General features: G+C 38.8%; 3 protein-coding genes across 5 annotated transcripts in view; 2 read left to right on the plus strand and 1 right to left on the minus strand.

Moving 5' to 3' along the window:
* Positions 1 to 1145, plus strand: part of abcf1 (ATP-binding cassette, sub-family F (GCN20), member 1) — a 63240-nt gene extending 62095 nt beyond the window's left edge. Inside the window, exon 25 of the mRNA XM_061908339.1 lies at positions 765 to 1145. Coding sequence (XP_061764323.1) covers positions 765 to 931 — 167 coding nt within the window. The 3' untranslated portion in view covers positions 932 to 1145. The remainder of the gene's footprint in view (positions 1 to 764) is intronic.
* mrps18b (mitochondrial ribosomal protein S18B) lies at positions 1130 to 14649 on the minus strand. 2 transcript variants are annotated; one of them, XM_061908348.1, is made up of 7 exons: positions 14510 to 14649; positions 8923 to 9091; positions 8754 to 8851; positions 6768 to 6836; positions 4338 to 4404; positions 4207 to 4266; positions 1130 to 1447 (listed from the first exon to the last, which is right to left on the minus strand). In XM_061908348.1, exons 1-7 carry the CDS (start codon positions 14588 to 14590, stop codon positions 1242 to 1244), a joined length of 750 nt encoding a protein of 249 aa, XP_061764332.1. In that variant the 5' UTR covers positions 14591 to 14649; the 3' UTR covers positions 1130 to 1241. The 2 variants fall into 2 exon arrangements, with proteins under 2 accessions (XP_061764332.1, XP_061764331.1); XM_061908347.1 differs by having other exon boundaries at positions 8923 to 9094; positions 14510 to 14644.
* Positions 14650 to 15248: 599 nt separating this feature from the next.
* The window catches only part of ppp1r10 (protein phosphatase 1, regulatory subunit 10), a 14971-nt gene continuing 10219 nt past the window's right edge, over positions 15249 to 20000 (plus strand). Inside the window, exons 1-3 of one of the 2 annotated variants that reach the window (XM_061908341.1) lie at positions 15249 to 15469; positions 19434 to 19557; positions 19643 to 19729. In XM_061908341.1, coding sequence (XP_061764325.1) covers positions 19451 to 19557; positions 19643 to 19729 — 194 coding nt within the window. In that variant the 5' untranslated portion in view covers positions 15249 to 15469; positions 19434 to 19450. The remainder of the gene's footprint in view (positions 15470 to 19433; positions 19558 to 19642; positions 19730 to 20000) is intronic. The other variant, XM_061908340.1, reaches the window with a different exon arrangement.

Consider the following 20000-nt stretch of genomic DNA (forward strand, 5'->3'; position numbering starts at 1 on the left):
CGACCCCTGCTTTAAGGGTTATGATTTATAAAGTTATCAAGAAGTGGGTATGGCAAGTATGCAGACCCCATAAAATGTATCACTGTTTTATTTCTCAATAATGTACACTCAGCATCCCATTTTCACAGAAAAGTAGAAATGTTTGAAAATTAATTAAAAATAAAAATCATGTGTACTTTTTGCACCTCTGACAGCAAATATAGCCTCAAATATTTTTAAATATGATGCCACTAGCTTGGCACGCCTATCTTTGGGCTCTTTCGCCCATTCCTCTCAAGCTCTATCAGGTTGGATGGGAAGCATTAGTTTTCATCCATGATGTCTCTGTACATCGCTGCATTCAGCTTTCCATCTATTCTGAATATTAAAAACATCCCCTCAGTATGATGCTGCCACCACGCTTCACTGTGAGGATGGTATTGGCCTAATGATGAGCGGTGCCTGCTTTCCTCCAAACATTACATTTGGCATTCACACCAAAAAGTTCAATCTTTGTTTCTTATAGTCGGAGAGACTTTCAGCTTCATTTTGGCTAACTTTTTACAAACAATGGCTTCCGTCGAGACACGCTACTATTTGCATTATTGTCTCAGCAGGAAAACTCACTAGGGACTTTTGGGATTCAAAATGGTCTTTGCAGAAAAATGCTATAAAACTTATGTTTTATGGTCATGAAATTTCTATATCCTGATGCTTAATATTGACAAAAGTTAACAGATTGTTGCATATACTGCCATTGAGCATTGTTTGCTTGTGCTTTCCAGCTGTGATCATTGTTAGCCACGACGCCCGTCTCATTACTGAGACTCAGTGCACACTGTGGGTGGTGGAAGACTACAGCATCAATAACATCGACGGAGACTTTGACGACTATAAGAAAGAAGTGTTGGACTCCCTGGGAGAGACCATGGTCAATAAAGTTAATCCGTGATACCTCAGGACAGTCGTGGGAGAAACATGCCCCCACCCCCCTTATAAAAGGCTACATAACCCCTCTGGAATGCTCACCATGTCTCAACGACATTTTTTCTGGGGTGCTAACCCTGCCATTTATTACTATAAATATAGTAGATAATTGTATTAAATCATGCCTTGTTGGTTCAGGTAAAAAAAAGAACTACAGAATAAATCATTTTTCCACCTTGTGTTTTATTTTGCAATCTTTATGTTCATGAAACACTATAATAGAACCAGGTACTAAATATTTTAACTGTGCCAGTACTCATTTAATGTTGCAATGATCACATGCCTGGCTTTAGATAGTCCTTATAGGTCTTCCTCACTTTCGCCACTTCATTTTTGTCCGGAATTATTTTACCATACCATCTATACCAGTCTTCGCCGGATGTTAAACAAGGGGCAGGAGGTGTTACACCCACAGCGTCATGGGAATTGGAGTAATCTTCACCTGAATAGTCCACATGGGGAATCTGAAAGGGAAGGAAGCCTGAAATGACAGAAAACATTCCTCTGTCAAACATGATAGGTGATAAACACTCCAGTCTTTGTTCACTATTTAATCATTGGATTGGTCTTCAGGGCCCATTATGAAAATGTGACTATTTTTTGGCAAATTTTCTGTAAAGAACATGTTCCAAGCCCACTGCACTCGCCTACTCATTATTCCAGTCGACCTGAGGCTAAGCATGAAAATGACTAATTGCACATACAGCAGCATAACAGACTTATTGCTATTGCTCTGCCACGATTACATTACAATTCTTTCAAAAAAGCCACAAACATAATTACTGTAAATTCCGGAGTAAAAGCCACTACTTTATTGCCATTCTTTGAACCCTGCGACTTATTAAACAGTGCAGATAATTTATGGATTTATTTACTTTTGCCAACAGCCATGTTTACCATCCATCCATTTTCTACCACTTTTCTCTTTTGAGGTTGTGGGGGTGCTCGCGCCTATCCCACCTGCACTCAGGTGGCGGAGGCAGGGTAGCCATCTCAGCACACCTAGAGTGTGTGTGAGAATCATTGGTACTTTAACTTTCACACTCACACTAGGGCCAATATAGTGTTGCCAATCAACCTATCCCCAGGTGCATGTCTTTGGAAAAGGAAAGAAGCCACATGCTCATGGGGAGAACATGCAAACAACACAGAAAGACCCTGAGCCCAGGGCCCTTATTCTGACGCACAAGCATTAATCACTCCACCCTCAGCCATATTTGACAAATATATTTCAAAAGACACTGAATAGGTGTTATTTTATGTGCTAATGAGCCATCTTTTGGACAAGTTTGCTAACTGCAGGTCAATTTTTCCTGTGTGAGCAAACGCCGAAACTCCTTGAACATTCAGTGGCGCAAATGTGAGTGACGGCAGACGTGCACACTGTTAGGCGCTTATCTTTTTACTCGATTTTGTGCGCTGCCCAGAGTTGCAGTGTGCAATTGCACAGGCACGTACCTTAGAGGTAACATTGCTGCAGGTGCTGCGGCATGACCAGCTACAATATTTATTTTGGTTTTGTGGGAGTTCCATCTACTTGTATGGATCCTCCATTCATCACTAAAAGCAATGATTGTAAGTTTTAAAATAAAACTAAAACTATTGTTTTCATGCATTATGTACATGCTATCGTAATGTAATCAAGCTATCGTCATTAGCATTAGTGAATATGCTAACACATTAGCAAATGTCCGTGTTAGCATTATTAACTGAAAATGGCTTGATATTTGCATTGTTCCAGTTTTGTAAATTAACTAAAACATCACCGTGGAGTTATTGAGTCTGTTTATCAGATTGGAAAGCTAGCGCCGCAGCTAGAGGGTCCATGACGATGACTTCTGTTGTGTTTGATATGCCGTTTTACAGGGACTGTTAAGAAACAAGATATGTAAATGCATATTTACAAAATCTTTCTGTGTCAATGACTTATTTCACAACTTATATACAGTGGGGGTAAAAAGTATTTAGTCCGTCACCAATTGTGGAAGTTCTCCCACTTAAAAAGATGGGAGGCCTGTAATTATGATTGCCTATAATTTTCATCATAGGTATACCTCAACTATTACAGACAAAATTAGGGGAAAAATCCAGAAAATCATTGTCTGATTTTTAAAGAATGTATTTGCAAATTATGATGGAAAAAAGGTATTTGGTCAATAAAAGTTCATCTCAATATTTTGTTATGTACCTTCTGTTGACAAAGGCTGATGTCAAAGGTTTTCACACACTGTTGCTGGTATTATGGCCCATTCCTCATTGCAAATTTTTAATTTTCCTGAAGGAACTCTCCTGACGGAATGAATAAAGTACTATCTATCTAAATCTCCTCTAGAACAGTGATATTTTGGGGCTGTCGCTGGCCAACACAGACTTTCAACTCCCTCCAAAGACTTTCTATGGGGTTGAGCTCTGGAGACTGGCTAAGCCACTCCAGGATCCGGAAATGCTTATTTGAAGCCACTCCTTCGTTGCCTGGGTGATGTGTTTGGGATCATTGTCACGATACATGGCCCCATGGTCCCTTTGCAGAAAAACAGCCCCAAAACATGATGTTTCCACCCCCATGTGTCACAGTGGGTATGGTGTTCTTTGGATGCAACTCAGCATTCCTTCTCCTCCAAGCACGACAAGTTGAGTTTTTAACCAAAAAGTTCTATTTTGGTTTCATCTGCCCATACTCACTTTTCTTGTGATCATTTTGACCTCACGGGGTGAGATTATGAGTGGAGCCCCAGATGGAAGGAGATTATCAGTGGTCCTGTATGTCTTCCATTTTCTAATAATTGCTCCCACAGTTGATTTCTTCACACCATGCTGCTTACCTATTGCAAATTCAGTCTTCCCAGCCTGGTGCAGGTCTACAATTGTGTTTCTAGTGTCCTTTGACAGCTATTTTGTCTTGGCCATAGTGGAGTTTGGAGTGTGACTGAGGTTGGGGATCTTCTGGATTTTTTTTCTCTTATTGTCTGTAATAGTCTAGGTATACCTATGATGAAAATTAGAGGCCTCTCCCATCTTTTTTTTAGGTGTGCAAACTTGCACAATTGGTGGCTGGCTAAATACTTTTTTGCCCCACTGTATCTACGGTGTGGCTAATAGACAGAAAAAAAAAGTTTTCTTTGAGATTTTAGTGGATGTAGCTGACAGACTGGTGCGCACTATAGTCCAGAACATACGGAACGGAACGTGTTTAAGGTAGAGCAAAATATAATCTACTGATACAGGAAAGACATGACATACCATGATCTCGTGCTATGTTGATTGTTGCATTCAGCTTCTTCTGCTGTTTCATACACACACCTGCAAAAAGCAATAGGAATATTATTCAAATGACGCACCACATGCACTTCTGTGTGTTTTGACTGACTCACCAGTTTTAGTGGGATCATGCACCATTCCAGTGTAAGGGCTGATGAACTGCTCCAACAGTTTCACATTCTACAAGGAAAAGAGCAGTTTAGCCCCAACAAATAGGGTTGTCACGAAACCAGAATTTCAGTAGTCAATATGGACATTTCTGGTTTTTAGATACTTATTTGATACAATAAGAAATAAAGCTGAACCCATGTACCATATTTTTCGGAGTATAAGTCGCTCCGGAGTATAAATTGCGCCTGCCGAAAATGCATAATAAAGAAGGAAAAAAACATATATAAGTCGCACTGGAGTATACAGTGGGGCAAAAAAGTATTTAGTCAGCCACCGATTGTGCAAGTTCTCCCACTTAAAATGATGACAGAGGTCTGTAATTTTCATCATAGGTACGCTTCAACTGTGAGAGACAGAATGTGGAAAAAATCCAGGAATTCAAATTGTAGGAATTTTAAAGAATTTATTTGTAAATAATGGTGGGAAATAATTATTTGGTCAACCATTCAATGCTCTCACTGATGGAAGGAGGTTTTGGCTCAAAATCTCATGATACATGACCCCATTCATTCTTTCCTTAACACAGATCAATCGTCCTGTCCCCTTAGCAGAAAAACAGCCCCAAAGTATGATGTTTCCACCCCCATGCTTCACAATAGGTGTGGTGTTCTTGGGATGCAACTCAGTATTCTTTCTCCAAACACGACGAGTTGAGTTTATACCAAAATGGATACATGGGTGATACAGCAGAGGATTGGGAGAATGTCTTGTGGTCAGATGAAACCAAAATAGAACTTTTTGGTATAAACTCAACTTGTCGTCTTTGGAGGAAGAAGAATACTGAGTTGCATCCCAAGAACACCATACCTACTGTGAAGCGTGGGGGTGGAAACATCATGCTTTGGGGCTGTTTTTCTGCTAAGGAGACAGGACAATTGATCCGTGTTAAGGAAAGAATGAATAGGGCCATGTATCGTGAGATTTTGAGCCAAAACCTCCTTCCATCAGTGAGAGCTCTGAATGGTTGACCAAATACTTATTTTCCACCATAATTTACAAATAAATTTTTTGAAATTCCTACAATGTGAATTCCTGGATTTTTTTTTTCACATTCTGCCTCTCACAGTTGAAGTGTACCTATGAGGAAAATTACAGACCTCTGTCATCATTTTAAGTGGGAGAACTTGCACAATCGGTGGCTGACCAAATACTTTTTTGCCCCACTGTAAGTCGCATTTTTGGGGGAAATGTATTTGATAAAACCTAATACCAAGAATAGACATTTGAAAGGCAATCTAAAATAAAGAATAGTGAACAACAGGCTGAATTAGTATACGTTATATGACACATAAATAACCAACTGAGAAGGTGCCTGGTATGTTAATGTAACATATTATGGTAAGAGTCATTCAAATAACTATAACACATAGAACATGCTATACGTTTACCAAACAATCTGTCACTCCTATTTGCTATATCCGATGAAATCTTATACGTCTAGTCTCTTACGTGAATGAGTTAAATAATATTATTTGATATTTTACGTTAATGTGTTAATAATTTCACACATAATTCGCCCCTGAGTATAAGTCGCACCCCCAGACAAACTATGAAAAAAACGGCGACTTATAGTCCAAAAAATACGGTACTCAAAAGACTTTTAAAACTGTCAGGTTGTTTAAGGTCACTGTGCTTCAACAGTAGCAGACACCAAGAGGTAACTATAAATTACAAAAACAACAGTCTTCAAGTCATCATAAAACAATAGTTTTATGAATATGATCATAAATGTTATTGGTTGTATATTTCTATTACATTATTAACATTAAAAAATAACTGTGGCATGGTACTCTTAGGTGCATAATACAATCTTAATATTATTTCAATATGGTGGTGGCCTGACAAAGTATAAGGCTAAAACATATTTAAAGACAAGTCCCTGAATGGGTTATTAGTAACAACATTTCAGTTTTTTTTTTTTGGTCAATGTTTTCATTTGTGCTTATTTTATTTCTACAACGTCCCAAATGTCCGTAAAAAAGAGCTATGTTCCACAAATGACCCACCGGCCACACTTTGAACACCACTGGCAAGGCAACACTTTGCCTTCCCAATTGGCGGAATAGTGTTTCTCAGCTGTGTCTTCACTTTGGAAGTGATAAAGGCTGTGTTGCTCCGGGAGCTTTTCTGTACAGTTTGCACAGAAGTTGTATGCACTCTGTGGTTTCACTCGCGAGGTCAATACTCTGCCTTTTGTGCTTGCTTGTATTTGATCACCAAATAAATGCCTAAAAGAAAAAACTCTTGTCTTTCACTTCTTCCTCTCTTTTCACTTATAATGTGCACAGTGCATCGCTACTCACGTCTTTTACAGTCTGGTGAGTACAGCGTAACTTGTGAAGTCTATTAAAATGAGCAAACAATGAACCCACCTGAGGATGAATAATCACATTTTGATCCCGACATATTGGACAGGGGTTTCCACATAACTTGTTTTTTCTCTGAAAAAAAAAAAAAAACAAGTTTGATGAATTGCCGTAACTCACTTTTTTTTTTTTTCAATAAACACTCCTGAACAAAATCATGCATCATATTACAATTATTTGAATTTTGCACTGGTGGATTATACCCGCATGGTCTTATCTAAAGTATTACTAATGTTCACTAATTTTAGTATTTTTGATACTTTAGATTTATTTCGTCTGGGTGTGTGAATGTGTGAGTGAATGTTGTCTGTGTTAGCCCTGCGAAGAGGTGGCGACTTGTCCAGCCCGAGTGCAGCTGGGATAGCTTCCAGCCCCCCACCCCCCGCAATCCCGACAGGGACAAGCGGTAGAAAATGGATGGATAAATAGATCCATAGATAGATATATAATAAAAAGGTTGCAAAATATGAGTGGAGTAGATAGTCCATATCAGGGATTCTCAAACTGTTATAGGCGGGCCTCTATCTGGTGGTATGTCAAATAATCCCCTGACTAAAATACAGTGTTTTATTATTCTATATTTAAACACATTGTGTTACTGTTATGTGACTTGTTTTTAATGAACACGTAAGCCTACTATGCTACTATATTTTAATGTTGGTCATTATGATGGTACTTGGTGAAAAAGGTTTGAGAACCGTTGGTCTATATTAAAGCTGCAAATCTTTGGACTAGGGTTGGGCGATATATCGATATACTCGATATATCGTGGGTTTGTCTCCGTGCAATATAGAAAATGACTATATCGTGATAGTCGAGTATACGTTCTCACGCAGTTGCTTTTAGCTGCTGGCATTACACTACAGGCTCTTCTCACTCTTCCCTGCTTCTCCTTCTCACAGACAAGCGCACCTTCTTACATACGTCACGTACTGTCGCATCATACGCACTCGAATGAGAGGTAGCAGCATGGGCAACATTAGCTGTGTTGCTAGCGGAGTGGTAATATGAGAGAAAGAAGGTGCCAATCTGGTAACAAATGAAGTAAGAATTAAATCCCAAGAAAATCAGCACGGGGTCCATCGTCTGGCGCTGCTTTGGCTTCATACGGGAATATTACCATGAATTGATTAACGTGGACCCCGACTTAAACAAGTTGAAAAACGTATTCGGGTGTTACCATATAGTGGTCAATTGTATGGAATATGTACTGTACTATCTATCAATAAAAGTTTCAATCAATCAATCAATGTCGAACAAGTATGCGACAAAAGCGTTGTTACAAAAAGTAGCACCTACTGCTAATGTGTAGCATCATTTGAAAAGTTCCCCGCTAGAAAATGAAGAGTGCTTGAAATTGCATGTCAACATCTTCGTTCGGTGCCATACCCATAAAATGCCGAAGCAACCATTTCCAGATCGTATGAAAAAACCTACCACATAGCAAAGGACATACACTATTTGATTTCCTGTTACGCAGCTCATTTTTATTCGAGTTATTGAAATATCATGTGACATCATGCACAAAAGTACACTTTGTTTTAATCTATTGTCGTTGCGTTCTGTACAAAAAGTGCACTTTAATTTAGTGTTGTTTTGATATGTCATCTTAGTGACATCATGCACTAAAGTGCACCAATAGCTTGTTTTAAAATGTCTGACAATCTTGCACTTTCTGTTTTGAAATGACATGAATATTTTTGCCACTGCTTAATAACAGTTTTGGTAAATTGACTTAATTGTGGTTTCCCTCTCTGCATGAAAGTTAAAAATTAGCATATATTAATACAGTATGAAGAAGAATGTTTTAATGTAGACACATAGAATCATCATACTGCTGTGATTATATGCATCAAATGTTCATTCAAGGCTAAGGCAAAATATCGTGATATATATTGTGATATGGCTTAAAAATATTGAGATATTAATAAAAAGGCCATATCGCCCAGCCCTACTTTAGACCTTGGAAAAATATATAGAAACAATGATTACTATGCAGGTCTTGCGAGTCTTTTGTGGTGGAATGGGTCCTTTGTGGTTCCTTTTATAGTCAGCCCACACAGTCTTGGTCCCATACCTCTCGATGTATTCTGTCAATAGAGAATTGAGTCACAGATTTATAAATTCAAAGTCTGCGCAAAACGATTTAAATACAACATACCTTCACTCTCCAGATAATCCCACGGTCTGTCTTTGTACCGAGAGGTCGCCTGAGCAGCATCCGTGGCCGGCTGAGCAGCATCCTCAGCCTGGAGCGACGCTGCTTTGCAGAAAGCGTGGCTCGGGGGTGAAAATGGTCGAAGAGCTGCCGGACATGTTCTTAAAGATATCTTCTGGTTGAAGACAAAAAAACATACAATTCTCAACACTGTCGACATGATGCATTATCTCATTAATAGATAGATAAATAGACATATAGATAAATACTACTTTATTGATTACTTAAGGAGTGTTCCCTTAGGAAAAATTAAAATTCCAGCAGCAATGTACAGAATTGAGATCAAATTTAAAAAGTAAAAGGTAAATAATGGGGGTATAAATGGAAACAAAATACAAAAATATTACAATAAGAATAAAAATAAAAAGCATCAATGAGAATAAAAATACAACAGTAAAATAAGAATATAACAAGTGAAACTAGGCAGGCATTAATACATAACTGGGAGTGACCATTAAAACAAAATAAAAAATGTGTCTATTACAGTGATCCTCTTAACTGTGGTACGCCAAAGAATCACTTACCTGTAGTTGAATATTGTACGTGCAATAAAGTTTGTTTGATTCATAATTTAAGTAGATTGTTTTATTGTATACAGTGTAACTGGTCAAACTGTGTAATGTTGCAGTGGCCAAAAATATTACATGTACTCTGCTGAGTGTTTTTAATGAATACTTAGACCTATTACGCTACTGCATTTTAAATGTTGGTCGTTATGGTGGTACTTAGTGAAAAAAGGTTGAGAACTATCCATCCATCCATCCATCCATTTCTACCGCTTGTCCATTTTCGTTGTCAATTCGACTGAAATCTCTGTATACCTTCACAGGGACTACACTCTGGATTAAGTTTCGATTGGCAATATTTGTTTACTGTAGTAGTCTTGTATATGCATTCAAATGGACGTGAAACTGAAAAAGTCTTCTACTAACTTAGACTTAGACAAACTTTAATGATCCACAAGGGAAATTGTTCAACACAGTAGCTCAGTTACATCGATGGAAAGTGTAAGGATGGAAATGACAATGCAGGTATAAATAGACTAGATGTAGCAATATAAAATATCTGCGAATATATACAATATATACTTAATTTGTGTACAGCATATTATATATACAGATATATTATGTCTATAACATATATACAATATATACCAATTACTAGGGCTGTGAATCTTTGGGTATCCCACGATTCGATTCAATATCGATTCTTGGAGTCACGATTCGATAATATATCGATTTTTTCGATTCGATTCGATTCTCGATTCAAAAACGATTTTTTTCCCGATTTAAAACGATTCTGTATTCATTCAATACATAGGATTTCAGCAGGATCTACCCTTGTCTGCTGAGATGCTAGCAGAGTAGTAGATTTTTGTAAAATGCTTTTATGATTGTAAAGGACAATGTTTTATCAACTGATTGCAATAATATAAATTTGTTTAACTATTAAACGAACCAAAAATATGACTTATTTTATCTTTGTGAAAATATTGGACACAGTGTGTGTTGTCAAGCTTATGAGATGTGATGCAAGTGTATACCACTGTGACACTTTTTTTTTATTTTTATAAATGTCTAATGATAATGTCAATGAGGGATTTTTAATCACTGCTATGCTGAAATTATAACTAATATTGATACTGTTGTTGATGATATTCATTTTTGTTTCACTACTTTTGGTTTGTTCTGTGTCGTGTTTGTGTCTCCTCTCAAGTGCTCTGTATATTGCAGTTCTGAGTGTTGTTGAGTCAGGTTTGGTTTTGGAATTGGATTGCATTGTTATGGTATTGCTGTGTAGTGGTTTGTTGGATTGATTTAAAAAAAAAAAAAAAAAAATAGTTTTGTTTTTAATTTTAAAAAAAATAAAAATTGATTTTTTAAAAATTAGAATCGATTCTGAATCGCACAATATAAACAATTCAATTCGATTCGTATTCGAATCGATTTTTTCCCACACCCCTACCAATTATTATGTGTAATATCACAGTATATGTGGCAGCCCAAGCATAAAATAGAGAGTAGATTCAGCGGAAAATAGAATACTGTATTTCCTTGAATTGCCGCAGGGCATATAGTATGCGCCTGCCTTGAATTACCGCCTGGTCAAACTCGTGACGTCACGAGTGCCACTTCCCCTGTCATCATTTTCAAAATGGAGGTGGCTGATTTCAATACAGGTAATTTGAAATTGCATAAAGGGAAGAAGATTAAGAACTATTCAGTAGGATTTAAGGTCTAAGCTTACATCACACTAAAATTTTTACTGCATACCTTTGGTAAGTGCCGGAGTGAGAAGAGGTTTTAAAATAACTGGCGCATGCTTACTTTTACCGCATGCCTTTGGTAAGCGCAGGAGTGAGAAGAGGTTTTAAATTATTTAGCGCCCCGTTGGCAATTCAAAGAAATATGGTATAGACATTAAAAACAAAGAGAAGTAGCTGACATAGAGGGTGTCAGGTAATGGACGGATATTATCTAATGCTGTTTGGGGAGTGATTATACAGCTGGATGGAGTGCGGAATGAAGGAGTTCTTGAATTGCACAGTGCAGGAAGGAAGCTGAAGGGAGCCTGTTGGAGTATGAACTGCGCTGTCCCTCAATTTCTCTGGTGGAGTGGGTGGGCAGGATTGTCCATGATGGCCAGCAGTTTGTCCCTCACTGACACAAACGCCTCTAACTGCGAGCCAATAGTTTGGCTGGCTTTCCGGATCAGTTTATCAATCCGATACTACAACAAACTTTTCATAAAGCCTAAAAAAAATATATATACACTATACACAAAACCACAAAATAAATCATGAGGCTATGAAACGGACGCATTTAATGTTAATGCTATGCTCGTTCACATCCCATACTATATTTACCATGAATTAACGTGGGAATGCGTGGGGTACTCCGGCTTCCTCCCACTTCCAATGACATGCACCTGGGGATAGGTTGATTGGCAACACTAAATTGGCCCTAGTGCAGTGGTTCTTAACCAGGGTTCGATCGACCCCTAGGGGTTTGGTGAGTTGACCTCAGGGGTTCGGCCGAGGTCAAAACACACCCGACTCTTCGTGTAAATACAAACTTCTCCCTGTTGGCATATTACGGATACGGCAACAGCTGACTGATTTCCAGGAGTGTAATTTGTTGTCAGTTTATGCACTGTCTTGGTTTTGTTGTTTGAACAAGGTGATGTTCATGCACGGTTCATTTTGTGCACCAGTAAAAAAAACATGGTAACACTTTAGTATGGGGAACATATTCACCAATATTTAGTTGCTTATTAACATGCAAATTAGTAACATATTGGCTCTTAACTAATTATTAAGTACTAATTAATGCCTTATTCAGGGACGGCGTGGCGCAGTGGGAGAGTGGCCGTACGCAACCCGAGCGTCCCTGGTTCAATTCCCACCTAGTACAAACCTCGTCATGTCCGTTGTGTCCTGAGCAAGACACTTCACCCTTGCTCCTGACGGGTGCTGGTTCGCGCCTTGCATGGCAGCTCCCTCCATCAGTGTGTGAATGTGTGTGTGAATGGGTAAATGTGGAAGTAGTGTCAAAGCGCTTTGAGTACCTTGAAGGTAGAAAAGCGCTATACAAGTACAACCCATTTATCATTTATTTATTTATTCGGCATGGCCTTATTATAACCCTAACCCTCTAACCATGACCCTAACCCTAACCAAATAACTCTAAATTAAGTCTTTATTACTTAGAATATGTTCCCCTAGTGTCCAAATACTGTAACTCTAAATTAAAGGCCTACTGAAACCCACTACTACCCACCACGCAACGCAGTCTAATAGTTTATATATCAATGATGAAATATTAACATTGCAACACATGCCAATACGGCCTTTTTAGTTTACTAAATTGCAATTTTAAATTTCCCGGGAGTTTTTTCTTGAAAACGTCGCGTAATGACGTGTATGCGTGACGTCAAGGGCTGTTATGAATATGAGCGCTGCGCACACACACAGCTAAAAGTCGTCTGCTTTAACGGCAAGAATACACAGTATTTTGGAGATCTGTGTTGCTGAATCTTTTGCAATTTGTTCAATTAAGATTGGAGAAGTCAAAGTAGAACAATGGAGTTGAGAAGCTTTAGCCTTTAGCCACACAAACACACGGTGATTCCTTGTTTAAAATTCACGGAGTTGAAACTTTACTATGGATCACAGCGGACATGGATCCCGACCACTTGTCAACCAGCAGGTTTCGGTGAGAAACTTGTGGTTAAAAAGTCGCCACTTACCGGAGATCAGCTGAGCTTGCGCCTCCCGAACAGCTGCCGTCGACTTCCCTGAGACACTGCGCGTCAACACCCGGCCGTGGACGTACACTTCCGACTATCAGGTACTGTTAAACTCACTTAAACAATAGCAACACAATAGAAAGATAAGGGATTTCCCAGAATTATCTTAGTAAATGTCTCAAAAAACATATGAATCAGTCTCAATGCAACGCGATTGCAATCGCGTTTTTTTTGTTTTTTTTCTAGTCCATTGCTATCAATATCCTCAAACACGAATCTTTCATCCTCGCTCAAATTAATGGGGAAATTGTCGTTTTCTCGGTCTGAATAGCTGTTTTTGTTAGAGGCTCCCATTAAAATCAATGTGAATATATGAGGAGCCATCAACATGTGACGTCATCGTCTGCGACTTCCGGTAGAGGCAGGGCTTTTCTCCAGTTGCTAACTTTATCGTGGATGTTCTCTACTTTCAGCAAAAATATGGCAATATCGCGAAATGATCAAGTATGACACATAGAATGGACCTGCTATCCCCATTTAAATAAGAAAATCTAATTTCGGTAGGCTTTTAAGTCTTTGTTACTTAGAATATGTTCCCCTATACTATAGTGTTACCAAAAACATACAACTTTGTCTTGAATTTGAAAAAAAAAAACATTTTATTTTTCACTAAAGAAGGATTCGATGAATGCGCACATGAAACTAGTGGGGTTGGGTACCTGCAACAAGGTTAAGAACCACTGCCCTAGAGTGTGATTGTGAGAGTGAATGTTGTCTATCTGTGTTGGCCGTGCGGTGAGGTGGCGACTTGTCCAGGGTGTACCCCGCCTTCCGCCCGATTGTAGCTAAGATAGGCACCAGCTCCCCCCGCGACCCCAAAGGGGAATAAGCGGTAGGAAATGGATGATTAACGTGGACCCCGATTTAAAGTTGAAAAACCTATTGGGGTGTTACCATTTAGTGGTCAATTGTACGGAATATGTACTGAACTGTGCCATCTACTAATAAAAGTATCAATGAATCAATGTATGTATAAGATAACGGGTTAGCTTCTTTTAGCACACAACCATGCCGATCATTACGTGATTATTAGTAGATTGCAGAGTACAGTACATATTCAGTACAATTGACCACTAAATGGTAACACCCGAATAAGTTTTTCAACTTGTTTAAGTCGGGGTCCACGTTAATCGGTTCATGGTAAAATGTAGAACATTCACCGTCAATAACTCGGTTAATTGGGTGATACGCAGATATGTGACGGTTGCAGTAAATACAGTACCTGGTATTGTCGCAGTGGATATAAAATGGAAGGATAAATGCGGCACACTGTCCTCAAAACGCCTTGAACGGAGGCAGACATTTTTGCCTACTGAAGTTTAGGGTGAAAGGTTAAAGGTAAGTGACGTCGCTTTAAGAAAATCCTAACCGTAATTGTTTTTTTCGAGCATGGAAATCCCCAGTTGTTGTTTTTATTTTTTTTTTTTTTTTGGAAATGATTAAATATTTAGTGTTCAAAAACCCAGGTTAAAGCATTGAGTTCATCGACCAACCATGCGGTGTATTTGTAACTCAGCCAGTCGCCATTTTGGACAATTATTTTCCTCGCATTATGTATAAAGTGCATGTCGATTACATCACATATGTTGTCGTAGTGTGTTCTCTGGTCCGGGCCGTAACAAAACATGTGACTGGTAAATCTTAATTTGGTAGGAATCCCACGCAATTGTCGAAAAACTGCGCGATTCGCCATTATGTCTTTTGACAACGGCACGAGGTCTGTTGTCCGCCATTTTGCGCGAGCGTCACAAAGGCCGAACAGCCTGCGGTGACGACAAACGCGTCACTCGGTATAAAAGCAAAGTCCCTCCTCTTCTGCTCCATTCCTGGATTTAGTCAAAGGTAAGTGAAGACGTCAAAACATTCGAGCATATATATATATTTTTATGGCTATTGAGGGCGAAATCTCCCCAGCCTTTTCACACAAATCAACACATGGAGTTAATTACACGGGAGTGCCACCTGCCAACTAAGATGTCTTTTTGTTGTGTATTTTTGCAGGTTTAAAACTCGCTTTCCCGAAGACTCGAGGCGTCGAGGACTTCGACCCCAGCTACTCAGTTGATGTTTTTTTTCTTCAAGTAATGGACATCTTATTACCATTTTTGCCTCCAGATTGTTCTTGAGGGAAAGGCTAGCCTTTTAGCTACCACAGCCACACCTAGTAGAAATTTTGAAGCAGGTATTAAAACCATCAAAAGTTGACGTTATATGTGTTAATGTGTGCCCGAAAAGCACACTGTGATGTTCCTTGGACGTTTGAGGACATGTATTTTACAATTTTCTTGTATTTTTTTTTGGAGGGAAGTAGTGAAAATGCAACATTAATCCTCGGAGGTAGCTGGCTAGCAGCCCTAGCCTTTGTTTAGCATGAGCTCACACAGGAATGTAGACGGCGACATAAGTCTCCGTTTCTTCGTGTGTGAGACTGGACAGGCTGGAAAGTAAATGTTAAATAATGAGATAAATATATATAAGCAATCTGATCATAAAGATTGCCTTTATTTGATAACAGGTTATTAATTTACTAAGTCGGACGGTTTGGCTATAAGGGCTTTGTCGGGGCTGCTCCACGGAACTGATATCCACCGCAATCTACACATAAAGATTGCATTAGAGCGAAGATTGACGGACATGTGAGTTGACTACTAGTAGATCATGCCCTTCGCAATCTGTGGATAAAGATTGCAGGATGACGCAATTCGGAGTTGACAAAATGGTGGACTGTAGGTTCGTGTGTTGCCTCTAGGGGCGATGTTACACTGGGAGTTTTCTTAGAAACGAAATTGACTGCAGCTACTTTTTTTTTCAGTCGGACGTATTTCAACCCCAAACAAACGTTCTGCCTTACATTGCCAAATTTAGCAGGGGAATGGCACCAAGGCAGTCATTGACGGGAACATTCTCCCGCCCCTCGCCACTGAACTGCCTTTATGTAACAATGAGATCTAAAAAAAAAAAACTAGGCTATTTTTGAAAAAAAAAAACATCCTATTTAGTGACAATAACTTGAGATGTAACATGTTTTTTATATATAAATATTGAGTTAGCCAAACTACTACACAAGACGATATTGTATCCATTCACTGTAGCCCTGTTTTGACAATGTTATTGTATGAACATGTGTAACAATTCTGCCACTTGCAGGCTATCAATTATTTGCAGTGTTGTGGAGTTCAGAGACAGTATAAAACATCTACTACGACTTTTAACCTGGTAAGACCTAACTGATCCCTCACATCATGGCATTTCCAGTGAGCTGATAGGTAATCGAATGAAAGGATTTGTACTTGACTGACAAAATAGATTAGACAACACAGGAAATGGAGTCCCAACCAGCCAGCATGGTCGTTGTAAACACTTGGATTTAATAAGCCAATTCTATATTTGCTCCCATGTGTATGTATGAAAAACACATTATACACTTTGGGATTTTTGATTTATATAAGCCAATTCTCATTGTTACACGAGAATTGGCTTATGTAAATCAAAAATCCCAAAGTGTATACTCCTGGGTTAAATCCCAGGCTTGGGATCTTTCTGTGTGGAGTTTGCATGTTCTCCCCGTGAATGCGTGGGTTCTCTCCGGGTACTCCGGCTTCCTCCCACTTCCAAAGACATGCACCTGGGGATAGGTTGATTGACAACACTAAATTGGCCTTTGTGTGTGAATGTTGAGTGTGAATGTTGTCTGTCTATCTCTGTTGGCCCTGCAATAAGGTGGCGACTTGTCCAGGGTGTACCCCTCCTTCCGCCTGATTGTAGCTGAGATAGGCGCCAGCGACTCCAAAAGGAAAATATGCGGTAGAAAATGGATGGATGGATAAGCCAATTCTATATTTGCTCCCATGTGGATACAACAAAACATCTCATGAGTTTGAAAAATGATTGATTAGTGTGTTCTGCTATTGTAATATACATGCACATCTGCACTTGAAGGTTTGCACATCTGCACTTAAAGGGAACGACCATATGACCTGATTTAAACACATTGTTTTCAGTTCAAGCATTACATCATGCAGAGTCACATAGGGCATTATTTTTTAAAGTGAAAATTATGTAGTCAGTTTAAAAATCAAAAGTTAGAATTACTATTACAATTAATTTTAAAGTGAAACTTATGTAACCAATTAAATAATCAAGTTACAATTACCATGCATTGCCATTATAATATTGACCTGATGAATGTAAATGTAGGCTGAGTTATATTCCCTTGATGCATGTCGATGTAGGTAGAGATCAAACATCTTCAAATTATTCTCTCTTTTGATGCATACAGTGGGGCAAAAATGTATTTACTCAGCCACCGATTGTGCATGTTCTCCCACACGATTACAGGTCTGTAATTTTCATCATAGGTACACTTCAACAGTGAGAGACAGAATGTAAAAAAAAAAAATCAAGGAATTGACATTGTAGGAATTTTAAAGAATTTATTTGTAAAGTATGGTGGAAAATAACCATTTGGTCAACCATTCAAAGCTCTCACTAATGAAAGGAGGTTTTGGCTCAAAATCTCACGATATATGGCCCCATTCATTCTTTCCTTAAGACAGATCAATCGTCCTGTGCCCTTAGCAGAAAAACTGCCCCAAAGCATGATGTTTCCACCCCCATGGTGTTCTTGGGATGCAACTCAGTATTCTTTCTCCAAACCAGGCGAGTTGCGTTTCTCCCAAAAAGTTCTACTTCGGTTTCATCTGACCACATGACATTCTCCCAATCCTCTGCTGTATCATCCATGTATCCATTTTGGTATAAACTCAACTCGTCGTGTTTGGAGGAAGAAGAATACTGAGTTGCATCCCAAGAACACCAAACCTACTGTGAAGCATGGGGGTGGAAACATCATGCTTTGGGGCTGTTTTTCTGCTAAGGGGACAGGACGATTGATCCGTGTTAAGGAAAGAATGAATGGGGCCATGTATCATGAGATTTTGAGCCAAAACCTCCTTCCATCAGTGAGAGCTTTGAATGGTTGACCAAATACTTATTTTCCACCATAATTTACAAATAAATTCTTAAAAATTCCTACAATGAGAATTCCTGGATTTTTTTTTTCACATTCTGTCTCACAGTTAAAGTGTACCTATGATTAAAATTACAGACCTCTGTCATTATTTTAAGTGGGAGAACTTGCACAATCGGTGGATGACTAAATACTTTTTCACCACACTACATGTTTAGCGCTCAAATTATTTCTGGCTTTCAGATGTGATTTTTTTTCTGTTGCAAAAACTGGAAATATTTCAAAGGCCATTTGAATTAGGTTGCTTAAAGTCAGTGGTTTCCACTTATGCAGGTTCCACTCACATAAAGCATCCATTTATACATGTGCAAATTAATAATAGGCGAGTAGCACATGTTTAATACATGTGCTGTTAAAATTGTATTCCATTTTGATGCATAACTTGCAAATGTGTGTATATCCATTTTGGTTTATTGCATACAATATTAGGAATTTGATATGAAACAATAAATTGTGTATACATTTGAATTAGTGTTATTGTTAAATAGTTGCATATGCTTAGTAAATATTCCATTGGTCAAAAATACTGGTTTGTCATTAGCTGTAGTTGACACATGAACAGAAAAAAAATAGCACCTCTCACACAGAAGCACACATCAGTTCAAATGTCCAGCAAGTTATAGAGTGGCCAAACTGGTTCTGCAGGACACATGACTCCTGCCTGTGTCCCTACTGACATGCAGCAACCCGAACAGCTCATCTTTGAAGCAGAGGTGTAAGGCTGTCATAGCTGGATGCTGGCTAGTGTTGTGTAACTTGAAGGGGGGTTTATAGTGTTTTACTTGTGAGTCATGACTTTGCAAGTAGGTTGCCATGGTGTCGCCATGACATGAGTTTGCTAGATAGCTTTCTGGCCTTCCTTGCTCATTGTCATCTCATTAAAATAGCCAGTGGTGCATGCAATTCTGAATTAGTTGTGATGTGTCGTTGATTTTTTTTATGTGGTGTTTTCCTAATGGATAATGACACGGTGGAATTCAGTTACGTGGAGCCATATTTCTTCATTGTGGCAGCAAACAAGCCCCATTAAAGGTTGCACAATTAGCCAATTTTTGGAACCAATAAACCCAGGCAATACATATTTACCTTGCTGCTGTTGCATATACTAATTGCTTAGGGGTTTGTCTTTCAGAAATGGAGGGCGTACCAGTGAACCCCAAAGAGATTTTGAAGGGAGTGGAGGTTCTGTTGGGGAAGGATGGAGGACTCTGCAGCCTGGAAGGAGTCCCAAAGATGTTCAGGTGAGCAAAGTTGATTATGAAGCGCTTGTGCTTTTGTTGTAGTAGCTTGCCTTAGTCAAATGTTGTATGTATTTTTCCAACACAGCCTAATGAAAGCATCCACTAAAATGGTCAGCCGATGTATGTACCTTAACATCCTACTTCACACAAAGTCCCATGATGTTCTAAATAGGTAAGCTACTTTGTCTACTTTAGATACACAATTGTTATTTCTGTGCCCACTACTACGTTTTTGTGGATTGTGGACATAGGCTCCGTTAAAATGTATTTTATTCCTCTCACACTTCTGACACGCATCATTTTGCAAGCATCAATAACTTTCAGAGTTGTATTTTTTCCATCCAAAAGCATCTTTTTAAAGGCTATTTTATTCAAACTGCTTGCATTAATGGTGTCCAAAGTGTGGCCCGGTGGCCTTTTGCAGACTGCAGCGCTTTTATTTT

Source organism: Nerophis ophidion, linkage group LG08 (genome assembly GCF_033978795.1).
Source record: "Nerophis ophidion isolate RoL-2023_Sa linkage group LG08, RoL_Noph_v1.0, whole genome shotgun sequence".
Classification (NCBI taxonomy): Eukaryota; Metazoa; Chordata; class Actinopteri; order Syngnathiformes; family Syngnathidae; genus Nerophis; species Nerophis ophidion.